A 25,661-nucleotide genomic window follows, 5' to 3' on the forward strand; every position below is an offset into this window, starting at 1 on the left:
CTTCCTTTCCAATTTGGATCCCTTTATTTCTTTTTCTTGTCTAACTGCTGTGGCTAGGACTTCCAAAACTATGCTGAGTAAAAGTGGTGTGAGTGGACATCCTTGTCTTGTACCCGATTCTAAAGGAAATGCTCTCAGCTTTTCACTACTGAGTGTAATATTAGCTGTGGGTTTGTCATATGTGGTATTTGCTATGATAATGTACATTCCCTCTGTTTCCACTTTGTTGAGAGTTTTTATCATAAATAAATGTTTAATTTTGTCAAATGTTTTTTCTCTATCTTTTGAGATGGCCATGTGATTTTCATCTTTCATTTTTGCTAAGATGTATTTTAAATCAGCATTTATTTTAACCTGATAATGCCTTTTCATTATTTTTAAACATATAATATTTACTTACTTCTAATTTGTGTTATGCTCATTGCATCCCAAATGACCATACTTCCATACTTCCATCAGGAATTATTTTCCTTTTATTTCATTTAACATTCCCTTTAGTGCCTGCCCTATTCTCTCTGCCTCACTTCTATAACTAAAATGTCATGTTTGTTAGGTTATTTCACAATATACTATGTGTCTCTTTTGTGAGGTGTCCACTTTCTTACTGGCTGTCAACTGAGGCCACTCTCAGATGTTAGAGACTTCCAAATTCCTTCCCACCTTATTCTCTCAAAGATGCTTGCACAACGTATAAGTTTACATCCTCAAGGCCAGCAGAATCTCACTCCAGCCCCTGGAACTAAGCCATAGATTCTGTAACACTATCATGGTAGTGACTGTCCTATAACCTTCACCAACTGCTATTAACTATAGGGTCTATTCTCACTCAAGTGGAGTGTGTTACACAAGAGTGTGACTCATTGGATTTACCTTAAAATATGGCTATCACATATGTTTAGTGGAGGAACAAGAATGCCTAATCTTGAGAGTAAGAAATCAGTACATGATATTTAAAACTAAAAATACAAGAAACCACATATCAAGAAAGCAGTTTTGAAATATTTCTTGTAAATCCCAGAAAAAGAGATTGCACACAACTGCCTTTGAGGAGAAAAATCCGACTATGAATATATTCACTAAGGAACTAATTACTTTTGCTACACACCTATAAAATGACTTGACTTTAAAATTAGAAAACATATGACTTTCATAAACAAGTAAACATTAATAATATATTTGAGTATGTCCATTTTGCATTGTGACTAAATCAAAAATATTACAAGAAAACCTCGTTTTCTTTCATTAAGCAAAGAATTTTACATTGGTTTTGTTCATGTTTTGGTTGAGACTTCAAAATCCATCTGTAAGTTAGTTTTGAAATCTGCACATTCTGTTTGTGAAAAGGAAAACTTTTGAGTTTTGCAAGTTATAACTTCAATTTTTAAATCACTCTAACTTAGAAATATTTTTATTTTTTCACTAAGTACCTTCTGTTTCTATTTTTAATCTTGGGATAATTTGGATCACTAATTGCGAAGCATTTGCAATTTTGGAATGTGATCATTTTTAATTGTATAATCACCAAAGAAGAATATCAGAACCCATATTAAGTTAACTAAATATGGAAAATTCAATGGTGGTCCTGTGGTTAGGGCTCTATGTTCTGACTGTCAAAAGCCTGGGTTCAACCTTTGGTCGGGAACTAAGATCCAACAAAAGCCACACAGCATGGCCAAAAAATTAAAAAATAAAATATATTTATTAAAAAGATAATTGAATATGATGCCATCTTTTCCCTCCAGAAACTCACTTAAATGACTGAGGAAAAATAACAAAAGGCAAAAATCTTCTAAATCTATGTAAGAAATCCAAAAAAAAACAAAGAATTACCTCAGAGAAAAGAAAATTTTGCATATGAAAGCTAGAATATTATGACTCAGCAATAAAAATAATTCACATAATTATGATGTTGCTAACAAAATATACTGATTTACAAAAAAAAAAAAAAATGTTCAACAGGTTTCTTTAAAAGATAGGTTCATGGAAATTGAATTGGAGAAGGGTAGAAAAAAAGAGGCTAAGCACAGTTGCCCATAGTAGGAAGCCTTTATACATTATCCATATTTTTTAATCCTAAAATAGACCTTCTATAACCAAATATTAGTTAAATTGACACTCCAAAGAGATGAAAATGGAAAGGAAATTAAGGGCAAGAAGGAAATGGTCAGAGAATTGCTGTTTTTACTCACATAAAATAATCTTACTTTTAAAATACATATAAACTTTGATATGGGATAAGTTTGACTTAAATAACTTATGTAATTTTGAATTCTGTAGTATGATTTTAAAAATATATAAAAGAAAATTAATTTCCTCCTAATGGGCAACAAATGCCTGTATTTTTCTTTTTCTTCTTATCTCAGTTGTGACTTCAAAACCTGTCAGTAAGTTCCTCTTTTGAATCTCAAATATTGTGTTTTCATATCAATTAACACGAGTTCTTTGTGTTCTCCATCTGTCATCATTTCATTTCTAGATTTGCATCTGTCATTTAAAAGTTAGAAATAATTGCTGTATCACCTATAAGTTAACTTATATGTTTTTTTGTATTTGTTTCTATAGGAACTGTATCAACACAAACGGGTAAGTTCCCTCTATATTGCTTACCACCAAGAGACATTTTGCTCTCTTAAGAAAAAGAAAATATTTCCTTTCCTACACTTTCATAAATCTTGTTATTAAGAGAACTATTGGGATACTGAGGCTGAAAATTAAAATTTCATTTTCCTCCAGGCATGCTTGGGAACCCATTAAATTGAGAGAAAAGACTTATTTTAAAAGGCTAAACTATTATGTCTAAGAAATAACAGAGGGATGCAAGCAGAAGAAAATTTGAAACAAAATTCTTAAAGCTTAAATGCTCTCTGATTTCAAACTTTATTATGTTATAATATTCATAACTATATGATACTAGCATAAAAACAGACATACAGATCAAAAGAAAAGGAGAACCCAGCAATGAACCCATGGATATTTGATCAATTAATTTAAAACAAAGAGGCCAAGAATATGTAATGAAGAATTCCCTGGTGGCTCAGATGGTAAAGAATCTGCCTGCAACGCGGAAGACATGGGTCTGACCCCTGGGTTGGTAAGATCCCCTGGAGAAGGGAACAGCTACCCACTTCAGTATTCTTGCCTGGAGAATTCCATGGACACAGAAGCCTGGCAGGCTACAGTCCATGGAGTCACAAAGAATCGGACATGACTGAACAACTTTCACTTTCTTTCAGTAAATGGTGGTCGGAAAACTGAATAACCACACACAAAAGGGTCAAACTGGACTTAATCACACCATACACAAAAATAAAATCAAAAATAAACTTTAATTAAAGACTTAAATGTAAGATATTCAACCATAAAAAATATGGAAGAAAACATAGGCAGTATACTCTTTGACATCACTCTTAGCAATATTTCAGGAGTATGTCTCCTTAAACAAGGGAAATAAAAGCAAAAGTAAACAAACAGGACTACCTCAAACTAAAAAGCTTCTGCACATCAAAGATACTATCAACAAAACAAAAAGGCAATTCACTGAATGAGAGAAGATATATGCAAATGATACGTGATAAAAGGCTAATATCTAAAACATACAAAGAATTCAATCAACTCAACATCTAAAAAGAACAAACTCCCTCCGGAAAAAAAAAAAACACACACACACAATTAAAAAATGGGCATAGGACCTAAATACACAGTTTTCCCAAAGAAGACATAGCAATGGCCAAAAGGTACATGAAAAGATGCTGAATATCATTAATTATCAAAGAAATGCAAATCAACAATGAGATAGGCACCAGAATCAATTCAGTTCAGTTCAGTCGCTCAGTCATGTCTGACTCTGTGACCCCATGGACTGCAGCATGCCAGGCTTCCCCATACGTTACCAACCAACTCCCGGAGCTTATTCAAACTCAGGTCCATCAAGTCAGTGATGCCATCCAACCATCTCATTCTCTGTTGTTCCCTTCTCCTGCCTTCAATCTTTCCCAGCATCAGGGTCTTTTCCAATGAGTCAGTTCTTCACATCAGGTGGCTAAAGTATTGGAGTTTCAGCTTCAGCATCAGTCCTTCCAATGAATATTCTGGACTAATTTCCTTTAGGATGGACTGATTGGATCTCCTTGAAGTCTAAGGGACTCTCAAGAGTCTTCTCCAACACCACAGTTCAAGAGCAGCAATTCTTTAGTGCTCAGCTTTCTTTATAGTCCAACTCTCACATCCATACATGACTACTGGAAAAACCATAGCTTTGACTAGATGGACCTTCATTAGCAAAGTAATGTCTCTTTTTTTAATATGCTGTCTAGGTTGGTCATAGCTTTTCTTCCAAGGAGTAAGTGTCTTTTTATTTCATGGCTGCAGTCACCATCTGCAGTGATTTTGGAGCCTAAAAAAATAAAGTCTGTCACTGTTTCTACTATTTCCCCATCTATTTCCCATGAAGTGATGGGACCAGAGGCCATGATCTTCCTTTTATGAATGTTGAGCTTTAAACCAACTTTTTCCGTGCACGGGCCTGAACTGCCTTATGATCCAGCAATCCCACTGCTGGGCATACACACTGAGGAAACCAGAAGGGAAAGAGACACGTGTACCCCAATGTTCATCGCAGCACTGTTTATAATAGCCAGGACATGGAAGCAACCTAGATGTCCATCAGCAGATGAATGCATAAGAAAGCTGTGGTACATATACACAATGGAGTATTACTCAGCCATTAAAAAGAATACATTTGAATCAGTTCTAATGAGGCGGATGAAACTGGAGCCTATTATACAGAGTGAAGTAAGCCAGAGGAAAAACACCAATACAGTATACTAATGCATATATATGGAATTTAGAAAGATGGTAACAATAACCCTGTGTACGAGACAGCAAAAGAGACACTGATGTATAGAACAGTCTTATGGACTCTGTGGGAGAGGGAGAGGGTGGGAAGATTTGGGAGAATGGCATTGAAACATGTAAAATATCATGTATGAAACGAGATGCCAGTCCAGGTTCGATGCACGATACTGGATGCTTGGGGCTAGTGCACTGGGATGACCCAGAGGGATGGTATGGGGAGGGAGGAGGGAGGAGGGTTCAGGATGGGGAACACATGTATACCTGTGGCGGATTCATTTTGATATTTGGCAAAACTAATACAATTATGTAAAGTTTAAAGATAAAATAAAATTTAAAAAAAATAAAATAAACCAACTTTTTCACTCTCTTCTTTCACTTTCTTCAAGAGGCTCTTCAGTTCTTCTTTGCCTTCTGACATAAGGGTGGTGGCATCTGCATATCTGAGATTATTGATATTTCTCCTGGCAATCTTGATTCCAGCTTGTGCTTCATCAGCCCAGCATTTCACATGATGTACTCTGCATATAAGTTAAATAAGCAGAGTGACAATATACAGCCTTGACATACTCCTTTTCCTATTTGGAACCAGTCTGTTGTTCCACGTCCAGTTCTAACTGTTGCATCCTGACCTACATACAGATTTCTCAAGAGGCAGGTCAGGTGGTCTGGTATTCCCATCTCTTGAAGAATTTTCCTCAGAGTGTTGTGATCCACACAGTCAAAGGCTTTGGCATAGTTAATAAAGCAGAAATAGATGTTTTTCTTGAACTCCCTTGCTTTTTCGATGATCCAACAGATGTTGGCAATTTGATCTCTGGTTCCTCTGCCTTTTCTAAAACCAGCTTGAACATCTGGAAGTTCACGGTTCACATACTGTTGAAGCCTTGATTGGAGAATTTTGAGCATTACTTTGCTAGCATGTGAGATGAGTGCAATTGTGCAGTAGTTTGAGCATTCTTTGGCATTGCCTTCCTTTGGGATTGGAATGAAAACTGACCTTTTCCAGTTCTGTGGCCACTGCTGAGTTTCCCAAATTTGTTGGCATATTGAGTGCAGCACTTCCCAGCATCATCTTTTAGGATTTGAGGCTCAGCTGGAATTCCATCACCTCCACTAGCTTTGTTCGTAGTGATGCTTTCTAAGGCCCACTTGACTTCACATTCCAGGATGTCTGGCTCTAGGTAAGTGATCACACCATCTGGGTCATGAAGATCTTTTTTGTACAGTTCTTCTGTGTATTCTTGCCACCTCTTCTTAATATCTTCTGCTTCTGTTAGGTCAATACCATTTCTGTCCTTTATTGTGCCCATCTTTAGGCTATCACTAAAAGTAAATAAATAAAATAACATGTTTTGGCAAGAATATGAAGAAAAGGGTACCCTCATGTATTGTTGGTGGGATTGTAAGTTGGTGCAGAATTATGGAAAACAGTATGGAGTTTCCTTAAAAAATTAAAAATAAAAATGCCATATGATCCAGCAACTTCACTTCTAAGTAGTTACTCGAAGTAAACAAAAATACTAGTTTGAAAAGTGTACCCCAATGTTCACTACAACACTGTTTATAATTGCCAAGATATGGAAGCAACCTAAGTGTTCATTTAATATATATATATATAGAACCTTTATTCATTTGTCTATTGATGTAGATCAATAATATATATATACTACATCTTCTTTATTCATTTGTCTGTTGATGAACACACACACATATACACAATGGAATATTACTGAGCTTTTAAAAAAATGAAATCTTGCCACATGCAACATAAATAAACCTGCTGCTGCTGCTGCTGCTGCTAAGTCTCTTCAGTCGTGTCCGACACTGTGCGACCCCATAGACGGCAGCCCACCAGGCTACCCCATCCCTGGGATTCTCCAGGCAAGAACACTGGAGTGGGTTGCCCTAGAGGATATTAAAAAAAAAAAAAAAAAAAAAGGCGCTCAGTCGTGTCCAACTCTTTGCGATCCCATAGACTGTAGTCTACCAGGCTCCTCCATCCATGGGATTTTACAGGCAAGAATACTGGAGTGGGTTATTTCCTTCTCCAGGAGATCTTCCCAACCCAGGGATTGGACCCGGGTCTCTGGCATTGTAGGCAGATGCTTTACCATCTGAGCCACCAGGGAAGTCAAGAGGGTATTATGATAAGTGAAATAAGCCAGACAAATAAAGACAAATACTGCATGATCTCAGTTATATGTAGAACCTAAAAAACCAAACAAAATAAAAACAAACTTGTAGATACAGAGAAAAAATGAGTGATTACAAGAGGGGAGAGGGTGGAAGGCTGAGCCAAATAAGTGAAGAGAATTAAGAGGCACAAAGCTCCAATTACAAAATAAATAAGTTACAGACATGCAATATACAGCATAAGAAATATGGTCATTAATGTTGTAATAACTGTGTATGGGGACAGATTTGTAATGTATGCAAATGTCAAATCACTATGGAGTACCTGAAACCAACATAATATTGTAAGTTAGCTATAGTTCCATTTTTTTAAAGACAAAAAAAATGACACCAGAAAACAAAACATCTTTTGAAATTTCTGAAAGTGCTTGATTCTTTAGGGAGGGAATTGGGGGTATAAAGAATTAAGTCATATGGTTAAATTTCATTATAGGCCAATAAAGTTTTTAATTTTAAAACATATATACACATATTATAAAAACACAATTTTAAATTTTTTATATAATTATGCATTTTTCTGATAATGAAAACTCTTAAAGAGCTGTTTTCTCTTTCTCACAGAATAACACTAATTCTTCTTATCTGTGTTTTCATTTCAGTTACAACTAAAGAATCACCCATGAGTAAGTTCCTCTCATATTTCTCATATCTAGTTGCTTGGAAATCCTATTACTCTCTCTATTATTTCTGGTCTTAAAATTTACTCTGGTAGAGAATCTTTAGAAGAACAATCTTCCTCCATACAAACTACACTTAGGCTTTTGTTTATGCTGAGGAAAGACCACACAACTTGCTACCCAGTTCCTTTTTCTTTTTTTAATTTTCTTACTGTGGTAAAATTGACATAGAACATTATATTAGTTTCAAGTGTACAACATAATGATTTGATACTTGTATACTTCATAAAAGAATGACCACAGTAAGTCTGGTTAACATTCCTCACCATACATAGTTACAGAATTTTTTTCTTATGACAAAAACCTTTAAAATCTACTCTCTCATTATTAACTATAGTTGCCATGCTGTACACTACATCCCCATGATTCATTTGTTTTACAGCTGGAAGTTTGTGCCTTTCGATGCCCCTCATCCATTTTGCCCAACTCCCACCCTCAACCTTTGGCAACCACCAATTTGTTCTCTGTGTCTATGCTCTGTATCTTGGATTTTGGGGGTTGTTGCTTTCTTTTTTTTTTTTTTTTTTAAATTCCAATTTAAGTGAGATAATGCGGTATTTGTCTTTGTCTAGCTTATTTCACTTGACATAATCCCCTCAAAGTCCATCCATCTTTTTATGCTGAACAGTACTCCATTCTATACATACACCACATCTTCATCCATTTATCTGCTGATGGACACAAACTGTTTCTATATGTGGACTGTTGTAAATAACGATGCAATAAACATGGGGGTGCATATATCTATCAAGTTAGTTTTTTCATTTTCTTTGGACAAATACTCAGAAGTGGAATTGCTGAATCATATGGCAGTTCTATTTTAACTTATTAAGGACCCTCCATACTGTTTTCTTTTTTTTTTTTTTTACTATTTTTTTTCTAATTTTATTTTATTTTTAAACTTTACATAATTGTATTAGTTTTGCCAAATATCAAAATGAATCCGCCACAGGTATACATGTGTTCCCCATTCTGAACCCTCCCCCCTCCTCCCTCCCCATACCATCCCTCTGGGTCGTCCCAGTGCACTAGCCCCAAGCATCCAGTATCGTGCATCGAACCTGGACTGGCATCTCGTTTCTTACATGATATTTTACATGTTTCAATGCCATTCTCCCAAATCTTCCCACCCTCTCCCTCTCCCACAGAGTCCATAAGACTGTTCTATACATCAGTGTCTCTTTTGCTGTCTCGTACACAGGGTTATTGTTACCATCTTTCTAAATTCCATATATATGCGTTAGTATACTGTATTTATGTTTTTCCTTCTGGCTTACTTCACTCTGTATAATAGGCTCCAGTTTCATCCACCTCATTAGAACTGATTCAAATGTATTCTTTTTAATGGCTGAGTAATACTCCATTGTGTATATGTACCACAGCTTTCTTATCCATTCATCTGCTGATGGGCATCTAGGTTGCTTCCATGTCCTGGCTATTATAAACAGTGCTGCGATGAACATTGGGGTACACGTGTCTCTTTCCCTTCTGGTTTCCTCAGTGTGTATGCCCAGCAGTGGGATTGCGGGATCATAAGGCAGTTCTATTTCCAGTTTTTTAATCTCCACACTGTTCTCCATAGTGGCTGTACTAGTTTGCATTCCCACCAACAGTGTAAGAGGGTTCCCTTTTCTCCACACCCTCTCCAGCATTTATTATTTGTAGACTTTTGGATCGCAGCCATTCTGACTGGTGTGAAATGGTACCTCATAGTGGTTTTGATTTGCATTTCTCTGATAATGAGTGATGTTGAGCATCTTTTCATGTGTTTGTTAGCCATCTGTGTGTCTTCTTTGGAGAAATGTCTATTTAGTTCTTTGGCCCATTTTTTGATTGGGTCGTTTATTTTTCTGGAGTTGAGCTGTAGGAGTTGCTTGTATATTTTTGAGATTAGTTGTTTGTCGGTTGCTTCATTTGCTATTATTTTCTCCCATTCTGAAGGCTGTCTTTTCACCTTGCTAATAGTTTCCTTTGATGTGCAGAAGCTTTTAAGGTTAATTAGGTCCCATTTCTTTATTTTTGCTTTTATTTCCAATATTCTGGGAGGTGGGTCATAGAGGATCCTGCTATGATGTATGTCGGAGAGTGTTTTGCCTATGTTCTCCTCTAGGAGTTTTATAGTTTCTGGTCTTACATTTAGATCTTTAATCCATTTTGAGTTTATTTTTGTGTATGGTGTTAGAAAGTGGTCTACTTTCATTCTTTTACAAGTGGTTGACCAGATTTCCCAGCACCACTTGTTAAAAGATTCTCTTTAATCCATTGTATATTCTTGCCTCCTTTGTCAAAGATAAGGTGTCCATATGTGCGTGGATTTATCTCTGGGCTTTCTATTTTATTCCATTGATCAATATTTCTGTCTTTCTGCCAGTACCATACTGTCTTGATAACTGTGGCTTTGCAGTAGAGCCTGAAGTCAGGTAGGTTGATTCCTCCCGTTCCCTTCTTCTTTCTCAAGATCGCTTTGGCTATTCGAGGTTTTTTGTATTTCCATACAAATTGTGAAATTATTTGTTCTAGCTCTGTGAAGAATACTGTTGGTAGCTTGATAGGGATTGCGTTGAATCTATAAATTGCTTTGGGTAGTATACTCATTTTCACTATATTGATTCTTCCAATCCATGAACATGGTATATTTCTCCATCTATTCGTGTCCTCTTTGATTTCTTTCACCAGTGTTTTATAGTTTTCTATATATAGGTCTTTAGTTTCTTTAGGTAGATATATTCCTAAGTATTTTATTCTTTCTGTTGCAATGGTGAATGGAATTGTTTCCTTAATTTCTCTTTCTATTTTCTCATTATTAGTGTATAGGAATGCAAGGGATTTCTGTGTGTTGATTTTATATCCTGCAACTTTACTATAGTCATTGATTAGTTCTAGTAATTTTCTGGTGGAATCTTTAGGGTTTTCTATGTAGAGGATCATGTCATCTGCAAATAGTGAGAGTTTTACTTCTTCTTTTCCAATCTGGATTCCTTTTATTTCTTTTTCTGCTCTGATTGCTGTGGCCAAAACTTCCAAAACTATGTTGAATAGTAATGGTGAAAGTGGGCACCTTTGTCTTGTTCCTGACTTTAGAGGAAATGCTTTCAATTTTTCCCCATTGAGGATAATGTTTGCTGTGGGTTTGTCATATATAGCTTTTATTATGTTGAGGTATGTTCCTTCTATTCCTGCTTTCTGGAGAGTTTTTATCATAAATGGATGTTGAATTTTGTCAAAGGCTTTCTCTGCATCTATTGAGATAATCATATGGTTTTTATTTTTCAATTTGTTAATGTGGTGTATTACATTGATTGATTTACGGATATTGAAGAATCCTTGCATCCCTGGGATAAAGCCCACTTGATCATGGTGTATGATCTTTTTAATGTGTTGTTGGATTCTGATTGCTAGAATTTTGTTAAGGATTTTTGCATCTATGTTCATCAGTGATATTGGCCTGTAGTTTTCTTTTTTTGTGGGATCTTTGTCAGGTTTTGGTGTTAGGGTGATGGTGGCCTCATAGAATGCATTTGGAACTTTACCTTCCTCTGCAATTTTCTGGAAGAGTTTGAGCAGGATAGGTGTTAGCCCTTCTCTAAATTTTTGGTAGAATTCAGCTGTGAAGCCATCTGGACCGGGGCTTTTGTTTGCTGGAAGATTTTTGATTACAGTTTCAATTTCCGTGCTTGTGATGGGTCTGTTAAGATTTTCTATTTCTTCCTGGTCCAGTTTTGGAAAGTTGTACTTTTCTAAGAATTTGTCCATTTCTTCCACGTTGTCCATTTTATTGGCATATAATTGTTGATAGTAGTCTCTTATGATCCTTTGTATTTCTGTGTTGTCTGTTGTAATCTCTCCATTTTCATTTCTAATTTTGTTGATTTGATTTTTCTCCCTTTGTTTCTTGATGAGTCTGGCTAATGGTTTGTCAATTTTATTTATCCTTTCAAAGAACCAGCTTTTGGTTTTGTTGATTTTTGCTATGGTCTCTTTTGTTTCTTTTGCATTTATTTCTGCCCTAATTTTTAAGATTTCTTTCCTTCTACTAACCATGGGGTTCTTCATTTCTTCCTTTTCTAGTTGCTTTAGGTGTAGAGTTAGATTATTTATTTGACTTTTTTCTTGTTTCTTGAGGTGTGCCTGTATTGCTATGAGCCTTCCCCTTAGGACTGCTTTTACCATGTCCCACAGGTTTTGGGTTGTTGTGTTTTCATTTTCATTCGTTTCTATGCAAATTTTGGTTTCTTTTTTGATTTCTTCTGTGATTTGTTGGTTATTCAGCAGCGTGTTGTTCAGCCTCCATATGTTGGCATTTTTAATAGTTTTTCTCCTGTAATTGAGATCTAATCTTACTGCATTGTGGTCAGAAAAGATGCTTGGAATGATTTCTATTTTTTTGAATTTACCAAGGCTAGCTTTATGGCCCAGGATGTGATCTATTCTGGAGAAGGTTCCATGTGCGCTTGAGAAAAAGGTGAAATTCATTGTTTTGGGATGAAATGTCCTATAGATATCAATTAGGTCTAACTGGTCTATTGTATCGTTTAAAGTTTGTGTTTCCTTGTTAATTTTCTGTTTAGTTGATCTATCCATAGGTGTGAGTGGGGTATTAAAGTCTCCCACTATTATTGTGTTATTGTTAATTTCTCCTTTCATACTTGTTAGCATTTGTCTTACGTACTGTGGTGCTCCTGTGTTGGGTGCATATATATTTATAATTGTTATATCTTCTTCTTGGATTGATCCTTTGATCATTATGTAGTGACCTTCTTTGTCTCTTTTCACAGCCTTTGTTTTAAAGTCTATTTTATCTGATATGAGTATTGCTACTCCTGCTTTCTTTTGGTCCCTATTTGCATGGAAAATCTTTTTCCAGCCCTTCACTTTCAGTCTGTATGTGTCCCCTGTTTTGAGGTGGGTCTCTTGTAGACAACATATGTAGGGGTCTTGTTTTTGTATCCATTCAGCCAGTCTTTGTCTTTGGTTGGGGCATTCAACCCATTTACGTTTAAGGTAATTACTGATAAGTATGATCCCGTTGCCATTTACTTTATTGTTTTGGGTTCGAATTTATACACCCTTTTTGTGTTTCCTGTCTAGAGAATATCCTTTAGTATTTGTTGGAGAGCTGGTTTGGTGGTGCAGAATTCTCTGAGCTTTTGCTTGTCTGAAAAGCTTTTGATTTCTCCTTCATATTTGAATGAGATCCTTGCTGGGTACAATAATCTGGGCTGTAGGTTATTTTCTTTCATCACTTTAAGTATGTCTTGCCATTCCATCCTGGCTTGAAGAGTTTCTATTGAAAGATCAGCTGTTATCCTTATGGGAATTCCCTTGTGTGTTATTTGTTGTTTTTCCCTTGCTGCCTTTAATATTTGTTCTTTGTGTTTGATCTTTGTTAATTTGATTAATATGTGTCTTGGGGTGTTTCGCCTTGGGTTTATCCTGTTTGGGACTCTCTGGGTTTCTTGGACTTGGGTGATTATTTCCTTCCCCATTTTAGGGAAGTTTTCCACTATTATCTCCTCAAGTATTTTCTCATGGTCTTTCTTTTTGTCTTCTTCTTCTGGAACCCCTATGATTCGAATGTTGTAGCGTTTAATATTGTCCTGGAGGTCTCTGAGATTGTCCTCATTTCTTTTAATTCGTTTTTCTTTTATCCTCTCTGATTCATTTATTTCTACCATTCTATCTTCTAATTCACTAATCCTATCTTCTGCCTCTGTTATTCTACTATTTGTTGCCTCCAGAGTGTTTTTAATTTCATTTATTGCATTACTCATTATATATTGACTCTTTTTTATTTCTTCTAGGTCCTTGTTAAACCTTTCTTGCATCTTCTCAATCCTTGTCTCCAGGCTATTTATCTGTGATTCCATTTTAGTTTCAAGATTTTGGATCAATTTCACTATCATTATTCGGAATTCTTTATCAGGTAGATTCCCTATCTCTTCCTCTTTTGTTTGGTTTGGTGGGCATTTATCCTGTTCCTTTACCTGCTGGATATTCCTCTGTCTCTTCATCTTGTTTAAATTGCTGAGTTTGGGGTGTCCTTTCTGTATTCTGGCAGTTTGTGGAGTTCTCTTTATTGTGGCGTTTCCTCACTGTGTGTGGGTTTGTACAGGTGGCTTGTCAAGGTTTCCTGGTTAGGGAAGCTTGTGTCGGTGTTCTGGTGGGTGGAGCTGTATTTCTTCTCTCTGGAGTGCAATGAAATGTCCAGTAATGAGTTATGAGATGTCTATAGTTTTGGGGTGACTTTGGGCAGCCTGTATCTTGAAGCTTAGGGCTGTGTTCCTTTGTTGCTGGAGAATTTGCTTGGTATGTCTTGCCCTGGAACTTATTGGCCCTTGTGTGGTGCTTGGTTTCAGTGTCGGTATGGAGGCATTTGACGAGCTCCTGTCAATTAATGTTCCTTGGAGTCAGGAGTTCCCTGGAGTCAGGGTTTGGACTTAAGTCTCCTGCTTCCGGTTATCAGTCTTATTTTTACAGTAGTTTCAAAGCTTCTCCTTCTATACAGCACCATTGATAAAACATCTACATTAAAGATGAAAAGTTTCTCTACGGTGAGGGTCACTCAGAGAGGTTCACAGGGTTACATGGAGAAGAGAAGAGGGAGGAGGGAGTTAGAGGTGACCCAAATGAGATGAAGTGAATCAATAGTGGAGAGAGTGGGCTAGCCAGTAGTCACTTCCTTATGTGCACTCCACAACTGGACCACTCAGAGATGTTCACGGAGTTATACAGAGAAGAGAAGAAGGAGGAAGGTGACAGAGGTAGCCAGAAGGATAAAAGGGGAGAATGAAAAGGAGGGAGATAGATCCAGCCAGTAATCAGTTCCCTAAGTGTTCTCCACCATCTGGAACACACAGAAATTCACAGAGTTGGGTAGAGTAGAGAGGGGTTAGGGAGGAGACACAGGCGACCTGGTGGAGAAAAAGGAGAGTCCAAAGGGAGAGAGAGCAGTCAAGCCAGTAATCTCGCTCCCTAGTCAAAAATGGGTCCTGAAGATTGGGTCCTTAAAGGTACAAAATTGGTAACAAATACATAAAAGCAAAAATTAAAAATCTAGAGTAGAGTTTGGAATTTCAAAAATACGAAGTTAAAGAAAAGAAGAAGGAAAAGAAAGAGAGAAAAAACGAACAAACAAAAACAAACAAGGTCGCGAAAATTATAAAGAAAGTACAGGTACAAAATTGATAACTAATACCAAAAAGCAAAAATTAAAAATCTAGAGTAGAGTTTGGAATTTCAGATATACAATGTTATATAAAAGAAGAAGAGAAAGAAACAGAGAAGAAGAAAAAAAAAAGTCACAGAAATTATATAAAAAAAACTAAAGGTACAAAATTGATAACATATACCAAAAAGCGAAAATTAAAAATCTAGAGTAGAGTTTGGAATTTCAAAAATACAATGTTAAAGAAAAGAAGAAAAAAACAAAAACAAAACAAACAAAAAAAAAAAGGTCAAAAAATTGTAAAATATATATATATGAAGTTTGCTGAAGAAGAAAAAAATAGGGTCTTTTTTTTTTTTTTTGCAAAGTAATAGGTTATAAAAGTGAAAATTAAAGGAACAATAGAGGACTTAAAAAAATTTTTTTTAATTAAAAAAAAGAAGAAAGAATGATCATAAAAATAATAAAAATATATCTAGGACTTTCTTGGGTTTTTTGTGGGTGTTGTGGGTTCAGTTCATTTTTGGGTAGTTCCTTGGTCAGACTTATATTTCTCAAGATCTATAGGCCCCTTCCTATGTAGTCCGTAGTAACCACAGGGTTTTAATCTATTGCCTCTAGCTTCCAAGGTGTTTCCCTCTGTTATATCTTCTTCTGTTTGCTAGTCTCTTCAGTATCTGGTTTCCGCCCTGACACAAAGGGCACGGTGGAGGACACTTTTTTTTTTTTTTTTTTTTAGGCTTACTTGTTCAGTCGCGCTGTGGGGAGGGAGGGAGGGATGCTGCAAACAAATAACACTGGCGTGGGCTCGCAGTGCCTCAGCCACCCTGGGTCTGCCCCCGCTCATGGCGCGTGTAGCCTCCCTGTCCACACTGCTCGGACTCTAGGTTGTTCCGCTGGGAACAATCCGAGGCCGGCCCTGGGCTGCATGCACCTCCCAGGTCCAAGCCGCTCAGGTTCAGGCACTCGGGTAGTCCTCAGAGGCGCAGACTCAGTTGGGCCTGCGTTTTGTGCTCTTCCCAGGTCCGAGCAGCTCAGGTGATGAGGTGTTTGGCGAGCGCCAATGCTGCGACTTATCGCCTCCCCGCCACTCGGTTATCTGGGTGTAAAACCGGCGCACCTTCTCAGGCAGATGTTGACCGTCCAGACCGCCAAGAAGTTTTAGTTAGCAAAGAAGCCTGCTTACAGTTTTATAGATAATGTCTCTCTGGGGCTGCAATTGCCCCCTTCCGGCTCTGGCTGCCTGTCACCGGAGGGGGAAGGTCTGCAGCCGGCTATCTCTGTTCAGTCCTTTGTTCCGTGCGCGGGCCTGGCGGTCTTAGGTTAGGGCTGGCTTTTCGCGTGGTAGATATCCCACAGTCTGGTTTGCTAGCCCAAATTATTTCACTCAGATAGCGCTCAGGGTATTCAGGCCAGATTCTTACTCTCAGCGATGCAGCCCGCGCCGCGCCTCCCTGCCCAGCCCCCACTTGCTAATGGCGGATGCAGGCGTCTGCACTGCTTCTCTGCTGGGGGAGTTACCGTAGGGCTTGCAATCTTCGAGTTTTAATTGTTTATTTATTTTTTCTCCCTGTTATGTTGCCCTCTGTGCTTCCAAAGCTCGGCACAGATTCGGCAGTGAGAAGGTTTCCTGGTGTTTGGAAACTTCTCTCTTTTTAAGATTCCCTTCCCGGGACGGAACTCCGTCCCTCCCTCTTTTGTCTCTTTTTTTTGTCTTTAATATTTTTTCCTACCTCCTTTCGAAGACTTGGGTTGCTTTTCTGGGTGCCTGATGTCCTCTGCCGGCATTCAGAAGTTGTTTTGTGGAATTTACTCGACGTTTAAATGCTCTTTTGATGAATTTGTGGGGGAGAAAGTATTCTCCCCGTCCTACTCCTCCGCCATCTTGGCTCCTCCCCCCCATACTGTTTTCTATAGTGGCTGCACCAATTTACATTTCCACCAACAGTCCACAAGCATTCCCTCTTCTTCACATTCTTGCCTTTTTGATAATAGCCATTCTAACATGTGAGGTGATATCTCATTGTGCTTTTGATTTGTATTTCCCTGTTACAGTGTCCTTTTCCACTTTCATCTCTCATGGCTTTAATCTAATGCTGTGAAACATACTTGCTTGCTCTGGCTTTTACCAGATCCAGTTGTAAAACCATTTGTGAGAAAAGTATTAGGAGACTTCGGAGGATGTAAGAGTTCAAACACACCAGTTTTAACCACTCTAATGAAATCAGTGCTTTCTAAAAGCAAAGAAAGTGACAGTTAAGGCATTAAAATGGCATAAAATTCAAAGGATAATCTAGGCAAGCTTCTTTTAAAACAAAGAAAAAGGTTAATTACAAATACAAAGAGTTGTACAGTAAACAAAACGACCATAGCACTATATAAGCCTTAACTGTGGATATGTTTGTAACAATGTAATCACTGAATATATTATTTTAATCAAAAATTGTGACAAAATATATTGGAAGGATTGAAGAAGGGAACATGCATTGTAAGGGAAAGGAGAGAGAATATGAAAAATAAAGCCTGGTAAGCAGTCAAAAATTAAGATGGACTACTATAAATCAAAAAATAACTCTGTAAATAACTTATTTAGATAAAAACAGATATAAAACACAAGAAAAAAAATCAAAGAATGTTAAAAGTAGTTCCTTCCAAGAAAGAGAAATAGGAATAAAGGGTGTAGGTCAGGATATTGTTGGGTTTTTTTCTTATATTTATAAAATTTTTGAAGTTTTGAAGAATATATATTACTTCTATAAGACTAAATTATAAACTTGAAATTATATGAACTTTAATCTATTGCACTTTTTAAAGTCTTAGAGAAAAGTCTAGTCTCTTATTAGGCCAAAAACATCTATATCTTTATTATATTTCAGTAAAAACAACAGACAAGATGCTTCCCAAATATATTTTGATTTTCCACAATGTCTGGGGGGGCTTTCACTTCTAACCTTACAAAAATTTAATATTCATTCCTAGCACCTTATTTCTCAGAATTCTGCTATATTATTAAGTGAAGTGAAGGTGTCAGTCTCTCAGTCATGCCAGATTCTTTGCAACTCCATGGACTGTAACTGGCCAGGCTCTTCTGTCCATAGAATTCTCCAGGCAAGAATACTGGAGTGGGTAGTCATTCACTTCTCTAATGTATCTTCCTGACGTAGGGACCAAACCCAGGTCTTCTGCATTGCAGGCAGCTTCTTTACCATCTGAGCCACCAGGGAAGCTCTTATATTATTAATATTTTCTTTAAAACATAATCATTTCTAATTAAACATAGTATGGAATAACATTAGTCTGGGAAAGGTTTTCTACAGACTGTCAATATAAACTGATACTTGCCATTCAGAAAACAAATGTGTATAAAAAGGGAAAAAATCATAAAGGAGAAAAAAAAATTAGGGATAGGAAAGAGATGCTCAGCAGATGAAAAAAAGTGAGAGGATATAATGAGTTCCATTTGTCTAGTCTCCCTGTAGTTCTTCCAAGCTAAGGACCACAGAACCCCACAATGGGATTGTTTGGAATTACTAAGGGCTTCCCAGGTGGCACTAGTGGTAAAGAACCCACGTGCCAGTGCAATAGACACAAGATCCCCTGAAGAAGGGTACAGCAACCCCCTCCAGTATTCCCACCTGGAGAATCCCATGGACACAGGAGCCTGCTGGGCTACTCTGAAGCGACTTAGCATGCACACACACCAATCTCTTACAATATCATAATCATTCATTGAGAGGAAACTGATGTTATGTAAACATCCTTTTTTGTGTTTTTATTGGAGGAATATTAGAAAAAATAGCTATTAATCTCAAAAATGCAGTACTAACCTTTTAGAGATAATTCATATGTATTTTTTTCTCTTTTAGAAATCTCTACAACTTGCAGTGAGTTGCTTATTTCTTTCTCAATTTTGGTGTATTTCAGTCTTTTGAAATATATAAAACCCATTCCACACTTAATCATTTTCTGTTCTGGCTCTGATTAACCTGAGAAACATGGTTCTCTATTCCCTTTGGTTTCATAGTACATAAAATCCTTTCCATTCATTGAGCATATTTAGAAGACAAAATCCCAATGACTGGCCAAAAGAACAGAAGTAAGAGAAATGTCTCCAAAGATTGATTGTAATGGGTTATTAATTGAAACTTCCAACATAATAAAGAAAAAAGGAAGATGGAAAACAGACCTAAAAATAAGAAAAAGAATGAAATAAGAAACCAGGGGCAGAAATTTTTTAAGTAGAGCAATTTTGACAGTCAATAACTGTCTTCAAAAACTTAAGAAAAGAAGTTATCTCTCTCCTGGTAGAGTTAAAAATGCCACAGAATCTGTTGTAAAGGATTTGGTAACCCTATGAAAAAAATGTAATCAACACATGCTACTTCTCCATGTGTTAGATGGAAGAGATTTTAAAATATGTTTTACTTTCAAAATGTCTGTAGTTACTCCCCGTAACTTCTTTTTTTCTATTGACTTACTTACTGTACAATGCTCTGATCACCAGCATTGTCACACTAAAGATTTAGACCATAAGTCTTCTCTTTATCCTGACAGGTTACTCACACATTTAGAAAGTAAAGATAGCTCTGACATAAAGGGGGAAATGCACTGATGAAACTGAAAATAGTTCCTAAACAACGAAAACTAGTGGATCACATATTTCTGTATTTGGTGATAGAAATAAGAACAGAGAGAAGACGAAAAGAAAGAATGATTATTTTAAAAATACTGAGAAATAGGGATATACTAAATGCTTTAAGTTTAATTCACTGCAATGTTTTTTAATGATGGGCTAAAAAATGAAGTGAAAAACTGGAAGAAATTATACCCACTCTAGCATCCCCGAAGGTCCACCAAACCAATTATTCAGAGATAGGAAAGAACTAGAACTATTCTTAAAGTCAAAGATGCTGCACCCAGTACACTTTATTACAACTGAGTAACTGTGAAGATGAGGCACTCCCTAAGTGTTTATGTTTCCCATGCAAAGATTAGATAAGACATGGGTAACTGGTCCAGAAAACCTAACCTTACTTATCTCTTTGACTTACTTTTAGATGTATCTTCATCTTTTGGTGAGTTTTCTAATTCTTAAATACAGTTTTCTCAGAGCCTTCTGGGAAATTTTTTGGAATTTTCTGTTTTCTCTTCTGAGTAGATTCAAATTTAGACTCAGGTATTTTCTCCTCTTTTAATTTTATATAAGCAGAATTTCACTAGACTGCTTATATATGTTTAGCAAATGAAAAGAACTCACTAATAAAAAATAATGGAGAGTAAATTGGGAAGGATTAAAACAAAATTCAGGACCAGGGTTCATTTAAGCAAAGAATGAAGAGGTGTAAGGGGGGCAAAATGTGCAATCAGGTAGGACAAACAGGTATAGGAGCACCTGGATGCTGGGTAGATGGATATTATTCTTTGAACTATACACAAATATATCTAAACTTATATATATATATAAAATATATATATGTATATATATTATGTGTATATATATATATATATACATGCATGAAATTTTTTCCTAATGAAGTATTTTCTTAATTCCAGAGACATAGGAAAAGATTAAATGTGCAATTTCATTAAAATGATTATAGTGGCTCATCATCAAAAGCAGTAAATGTATTAATATGCATGAGGGTCAATGAGAGTGGAAACAAAAATAGAAGAGAAAAGAACAAATTTGAAAGAAGACAAAAAAGTAAGATTAATTAAAATAAATAAATTTAATTTTAAAAAAGTAAGATTAAATAAAAGGTAATAAAAGCAGGTAAACAAAGATGGTATCCCTATAAAGAGAAGGATGGAAAGAGAGAAGAAAAAGAAAGGATATGAATTGAGCATGGGCTTCCCTAGTTGCTCAGATGGTAAAAAATCTGCCTGCAGTGCAGGAGACCCAGATTCAACCCTGGGTTGGGAAGATCCCCTGGAGAAAGGGATGGAAATCCACTCCAGTATCTTGCTGGGAGAATTCCATAGACAAGAGGAGCCTGGAGGGCTACAGTCCATAGGGTCACACAGAGTCAGACATAACTGAAGCGACTTAGCATGCATGCATGCCTGAACCAAGCACACAACAAGAAAAGAGAACTTTGTATAGAGTATTTTCCTAACATTCAATATAATTCTATCACTTATCCTATTTAGAGGCAAGAAATCATGCATATTGAATTAAATATATATTCAAATCCATACAGATATTAAGCAAAACCAAGGCTGAAATCAGATCAAAGTGGATTTAAAATACAAACTCTTCTGTTTTTTTAATATTTCACCTTCACCCAGAACCCTCAGTCCCATATATAACTACTCTGTGATTAATGTTTATTCTTAGTATTCTTCTATCTCTAAATAATCTGTAATTTTTATTTGCATGTATGTATATCTAATTGCACTCATCTCACACTCTAGCAAAGTAATGCTCAAAATTCTCCAAGCCAGGCTTCAGCAACATGTGAACCATGAACTTCCAGATGTTCAAGCTGGTGTTAGAAAAGGCAGAGGAACCAGAGATCAAATTGCCAACATCCGCTGGATAATCGAAAAAGCAAGAGAGTTCCAGAAAAAAACATCTATTTCTGCTTTATTGACTATGCCAAAGCCTTTGACTGTGTGGATCACAATCAAGTATGGAAAATTCTGAAAAAGATGGGAATACCAGACCACCTGACCTGCCTCTTGAGAAACCTATATGCAGGTCAGGAAGCAACAGTTAGAACTAGACATGGAACAACAGACTGGTTCCAAATAGGAAAAGGAGTATGTCAAAGCTGCATATTGTCACCCTGCTTATTTAACTTCTATGCAGAGTACATCATGAGAAATGCTGGGCTGGAAGAAGCACAAGCTGGAATCAAGATTGCCGGGAGAAATATCAATAACCTCAGATATGCAGATGACACTACCCTTATGGCAGAAAGTGAGAAGGAACTAAAAAGCCTCTTGATGAAGGTGAAAGAGGAGAGTGAAAAAGTTGGCTTAAAGCTCAACATTCAGAAAACGAAGATCATGGCATCCGGTCCCATCACTTCGTGGCAAATAGATGGGGAAAGAGCGGAAACAGTGTCAGACTTTATTTTGGGGGGCTCCAAAATCACTGCAGATGATGACTGCAGCCATGAAATTAAAAGACGCTTACTCCTTGGAAGGAAAGTTATGACCAACCTAGACAGCATGTTGAAAAGCAGAGACATTACTTTGCCAACAAAGGTCCATCTAGTCAAGGCTATGGTTTTTCCAGTGGTCATGTATGGATGTGAGAGCTGGGCTGTGAAGAAAGCTGAGCACCGAAGAATTGACGCTTTTGAACTGTGGTGTTGGAGAAGATTCCTGAGAGTCCCTTGGACTGCAAGGAGATCCAACCAGTCCATTCTGAAGGAGATCAGCCCTGGGATTTCTTTGGAAGGAATGATGCTAAAGCTGAAACTCCAGTACTTTGGCCACCTCATGCAAAGAGGTGACTCATTGGAAAAGACTCTGATGCTGGGAGGGATTGGGGGCAGGAGGAAAAGGGGATGACAGAGGATGAGATGGCTGGATGGCATCACCGACTCGATGGATGTGAGTTTGAGTGAATTCCAGAAGTTTGTGATGTACAGGGAGGCCTGGCGTGCTGCAAAAATGGCACGACTGAGTGATTGAACTGAACTGAACTGATATCTAATTTCATCAATTATATCTCATTTTTTGCTGTTAATAGCCTTAAAGATCCATGTTGCTATATGTACCTCCCATACTTTGTTTCTAGTTTTGTGAAGATTATAGAGAATATATCTCTCACATTTCCATTTTCCTGGGGGTAGACACATCCCTAATGTAATGTAGCAATTGAGATATATTAGTAGCTCCTGAAAACCAGTAACAAAAGGACAAAAAAATCCAATAGAAAAGTGATATCTCCACTATCTTCAATGCCCTAATGTCACAAAAACACTAATTGGACATCCTGATGTGATGGGGAAACACTGGAAACAGTGTCAGATCTTATTTTGGGGGGCTCCAAAATCACTGCAGATGGTGATTGCAGCCATGAAATTAAAAGACACTTACTCCTTGGAAGGAAATTTATGACTAACCTAGACAGCATATTAAAAAGCAGAGACGTTACTTTGCCAACAAAGGTCCGTCTAGTCAAGGCTATGGTTTTTCCAGTGGTCAAGTATGGATGTGAGAGTTGGACTGTGAAGAAAGCTGAGCACCAAAGAATTGATGCTTTTGAACTGTGGTGTTGCAGAAGACTCTTGAGAGTCCCTTGGACTGCAAGGAGGTCCAACCAGTCCATCCTAAAGGAGATCAGTCCTGGGTGTTCATTGGAAGGACTGATGCTAAAGCTGAAACGCCAATACTTTGACCACCTCATGCGAAGAGTTGACTCATTGGAAAAGACCCTTATGCTGGGAGGGATTGGGGGCAGGAGGAGAAGGGAACGACAGAGGATGAGATGGTTGGAATGCATCACCGACTGGATGGACATGAGTCTGAGTGAACTCTGGGAGTTGGTGATGGACAGGGAGGCCCGGCGTGCTGGGATTCATGGGGTCGCAAAGAGTCAGACACAACTGAATGACTAAACTGAACTGATGTGATCTCTTGAGGACTTGAGTTCAAATCCTTGAGAAATGTGTTCAGCAAATGGATTTCCGGTGTACAGAATAGGCTAGATAATTTCCGTAACTGTTGTACAATTTACATTCCTACCTGTGATCCCTGGCAGTCAACCCACTCCTGTCAACATCTTGAATTATGCCACTTGCAAATTTTGCCACTCAGGTGGAAGGAAGGTATATCAATGTTGCATTACTTTGCACTATTATCCCCATGGGTTTGAGCACTTCAATACATCCTTGTTAACCATTTCCTTTTCGTGTACTTGAATGCATATTGGTTGTCACTTTTCTATTGGATTTTTTGACTTCTTCTTACTGGTTTTCAGGTGCCACTCACACACCTCAATTACTACATTCCAGGTTTTAGGAATTGCAAATATCTTCTCCTGCTCTGTCATTTACCTCTGAAATCTGTCTATTGTGTGCTTCCTTGGACAGAAATTCTAAATTTTGATGTAATCATATAACTCAGTTCAGTTCACTTCAGTTGCTCAGTCATGTCCAACTCTTTGTGACCCCATGGACTGCAGCGTGCCAGGCCTCCCTGTCCATCACCAACTCCAAGAGTTTACTCAAACTCATGTCCATTGAGTCAGTAATGCCATCCACCCATCTCTTCCTCTGTCGTCCTCTTCTCCTCCTGCTTCAATATTTCCCAGCATCAGGGTCTTTTCCAATGAGTCAGTTCTTAGCATCAGGTGGCCAAAGTATTGGAGTTTCAGATTCAACATCACTCCTTCCAATGAATATTCAGGACTAATTTCCCTTAGGATGGACTGGTTGGATCCCCTTGCAGTCCAAGAGACTCTCAAAAATCTTCTCCAACACCACAGTTCAAAAGCATCAATTCTTCAGTGCTCAGCTGTCTTTAGGTCCAACTCTCACATACATACATGACTACTGGAAAAACCATAGCCTTGACTAGATGGATCTTTGTCGGCAAGGTAATGCTTCTGCTTTTTAATATGCTGTCTAGGTTGTTCATAACTTTTCTTCCAAGGAGTAAGCGTCTTTTTATTTCATGGCTGCAGTCACCATCTGCAGTGATTTTGGAACCCAAAAAAATAAAGTCTGTCACTGTTTCCACTGTTTCCCCATCTATTTGCCATGAATTGATGGAACCAGATGCCATGATCTTAGTTTTCTGAATGTTGAGCTTTAAGCCAACTTTTTCACTCTCCTCTTTCACTTTCATCAAGAGACTCTTTAGTTCCTCTTCACTTTCTGCCATAAGGGTGGTGTCATCTGCATATCTGAGGTGATTGATATTTCTCCCAGCAATCTTGATTCCAGCTTGTGCTTCTTCCAGCCTGGCATTTCGCATGATGTACTCTGCATAGAAGTTAAATAAGCAGGGTGACAATATACAGCCTTGACATACTCCTTTTCCTATTGGAAACCAGTCTGTTGTTCCATGTCCAGTTCTAACTGTTGCTTCCTGACCTACATACAGATTTCTCAAGAGGCAGGTCAGGTGGTCTGGTATTCCCATCTCTTTCAGAATTTTCCACAGTTTGTTGTGATCCACACAGTCAAAGGCTTTGGCATAGTCAATAAAGCAGAAATAGATGTTTATCGGAACTGTCTTGCTTTTCCGATAATCCAGCGGATGTTGGCAATTTGATTCCTCTGCCTTTTCTAAATCCAGAGCTTGAACATCTCGAAGTTCACGATTCACGTACTGTTGAAGCCTGGCTTGGAGAATTTTGAGCTTTACTTTACTAGCGTGTGAGAAGAGTGCAATTGTGAGGTAGTTTGAGCATTCTTTGGTATTGCCTTTCTTTGGGATTGGAATGAAAACTGACCTTTTCCAGTTCTGTGTCCACTGCTGAGTTTTCCAAATTTGCTGGCATATTGAGTCTAGCACTTTCACAGCATCATCTTTCAGGATTTGAAAGAGCTCAACTGGAATTCTATCACTTCCAGTAGCTTTGTTCATAGTGATGCTTCCTAAGGCCCACTTGACTTCGCAATCCAGTATGTCTGGCTCTAGGTGAGTGATCACACCATCATGATTATCTGGGTCGTGAAGATCTTTTCTGTACAGTTCTTCCATGTATTCTTGCCACCTCTTCTTAATATCTTCTGCTTCTGTTAGGTCCATACCATTTCTGTCCTTTATCGAGCCCATGTTTGCATGAAATGTTCCCTTGATATCTCTAA

General features: G+C 37.5%; 1 protein-coding gene across 8 annotated transcripts in view; it reads left to right on the top strand.

The window, feature by feature from the left end:
• TSBP1 (testis expressed basic protein 1) overlaps nt 1-25,661 on the top strand; it is a 170,717-nt gene that overhangs the window by 92,429 nt on the left and 52,627 nt on the right. For all 8 annotated transcript variants that reach the window (XM_059880620.1, XM_059880625.1, XM_059880621.1 and 5 more), the window contains 3 exons: nt 2,364-2,384; nt 2,563-2,583; nt 7,647-7,670. In XM_059880620.1, the coding sequence (XP_059736603.1) occupies nt 2,364-2,384; nt 2,563-2,583; nt 7,647-7,670 (66 nt within the window). The remainder of the gene's footprint in view (nt 1-2,363; nt 2,385-2,562; nt 2,584-7,646; nt 7,671-25,661) is intronic.

Source organism: Bos taurus, chromosome 23 (genome assembly GCF_002263795.3).
Source record: "Bos taurus isolate L1 Dominette 01449 registration number 42190680 breed Hereford chromosome 23, ARS-UCD2.0, whole genome shotgun sequence".
Classification (NCBI taxonomy): domain Eukaryota; kingdom Metazoa; phylum Chordata; class Mammalia; order Artiodactyla; family Bovidae; genus Bos; species Bos taurus.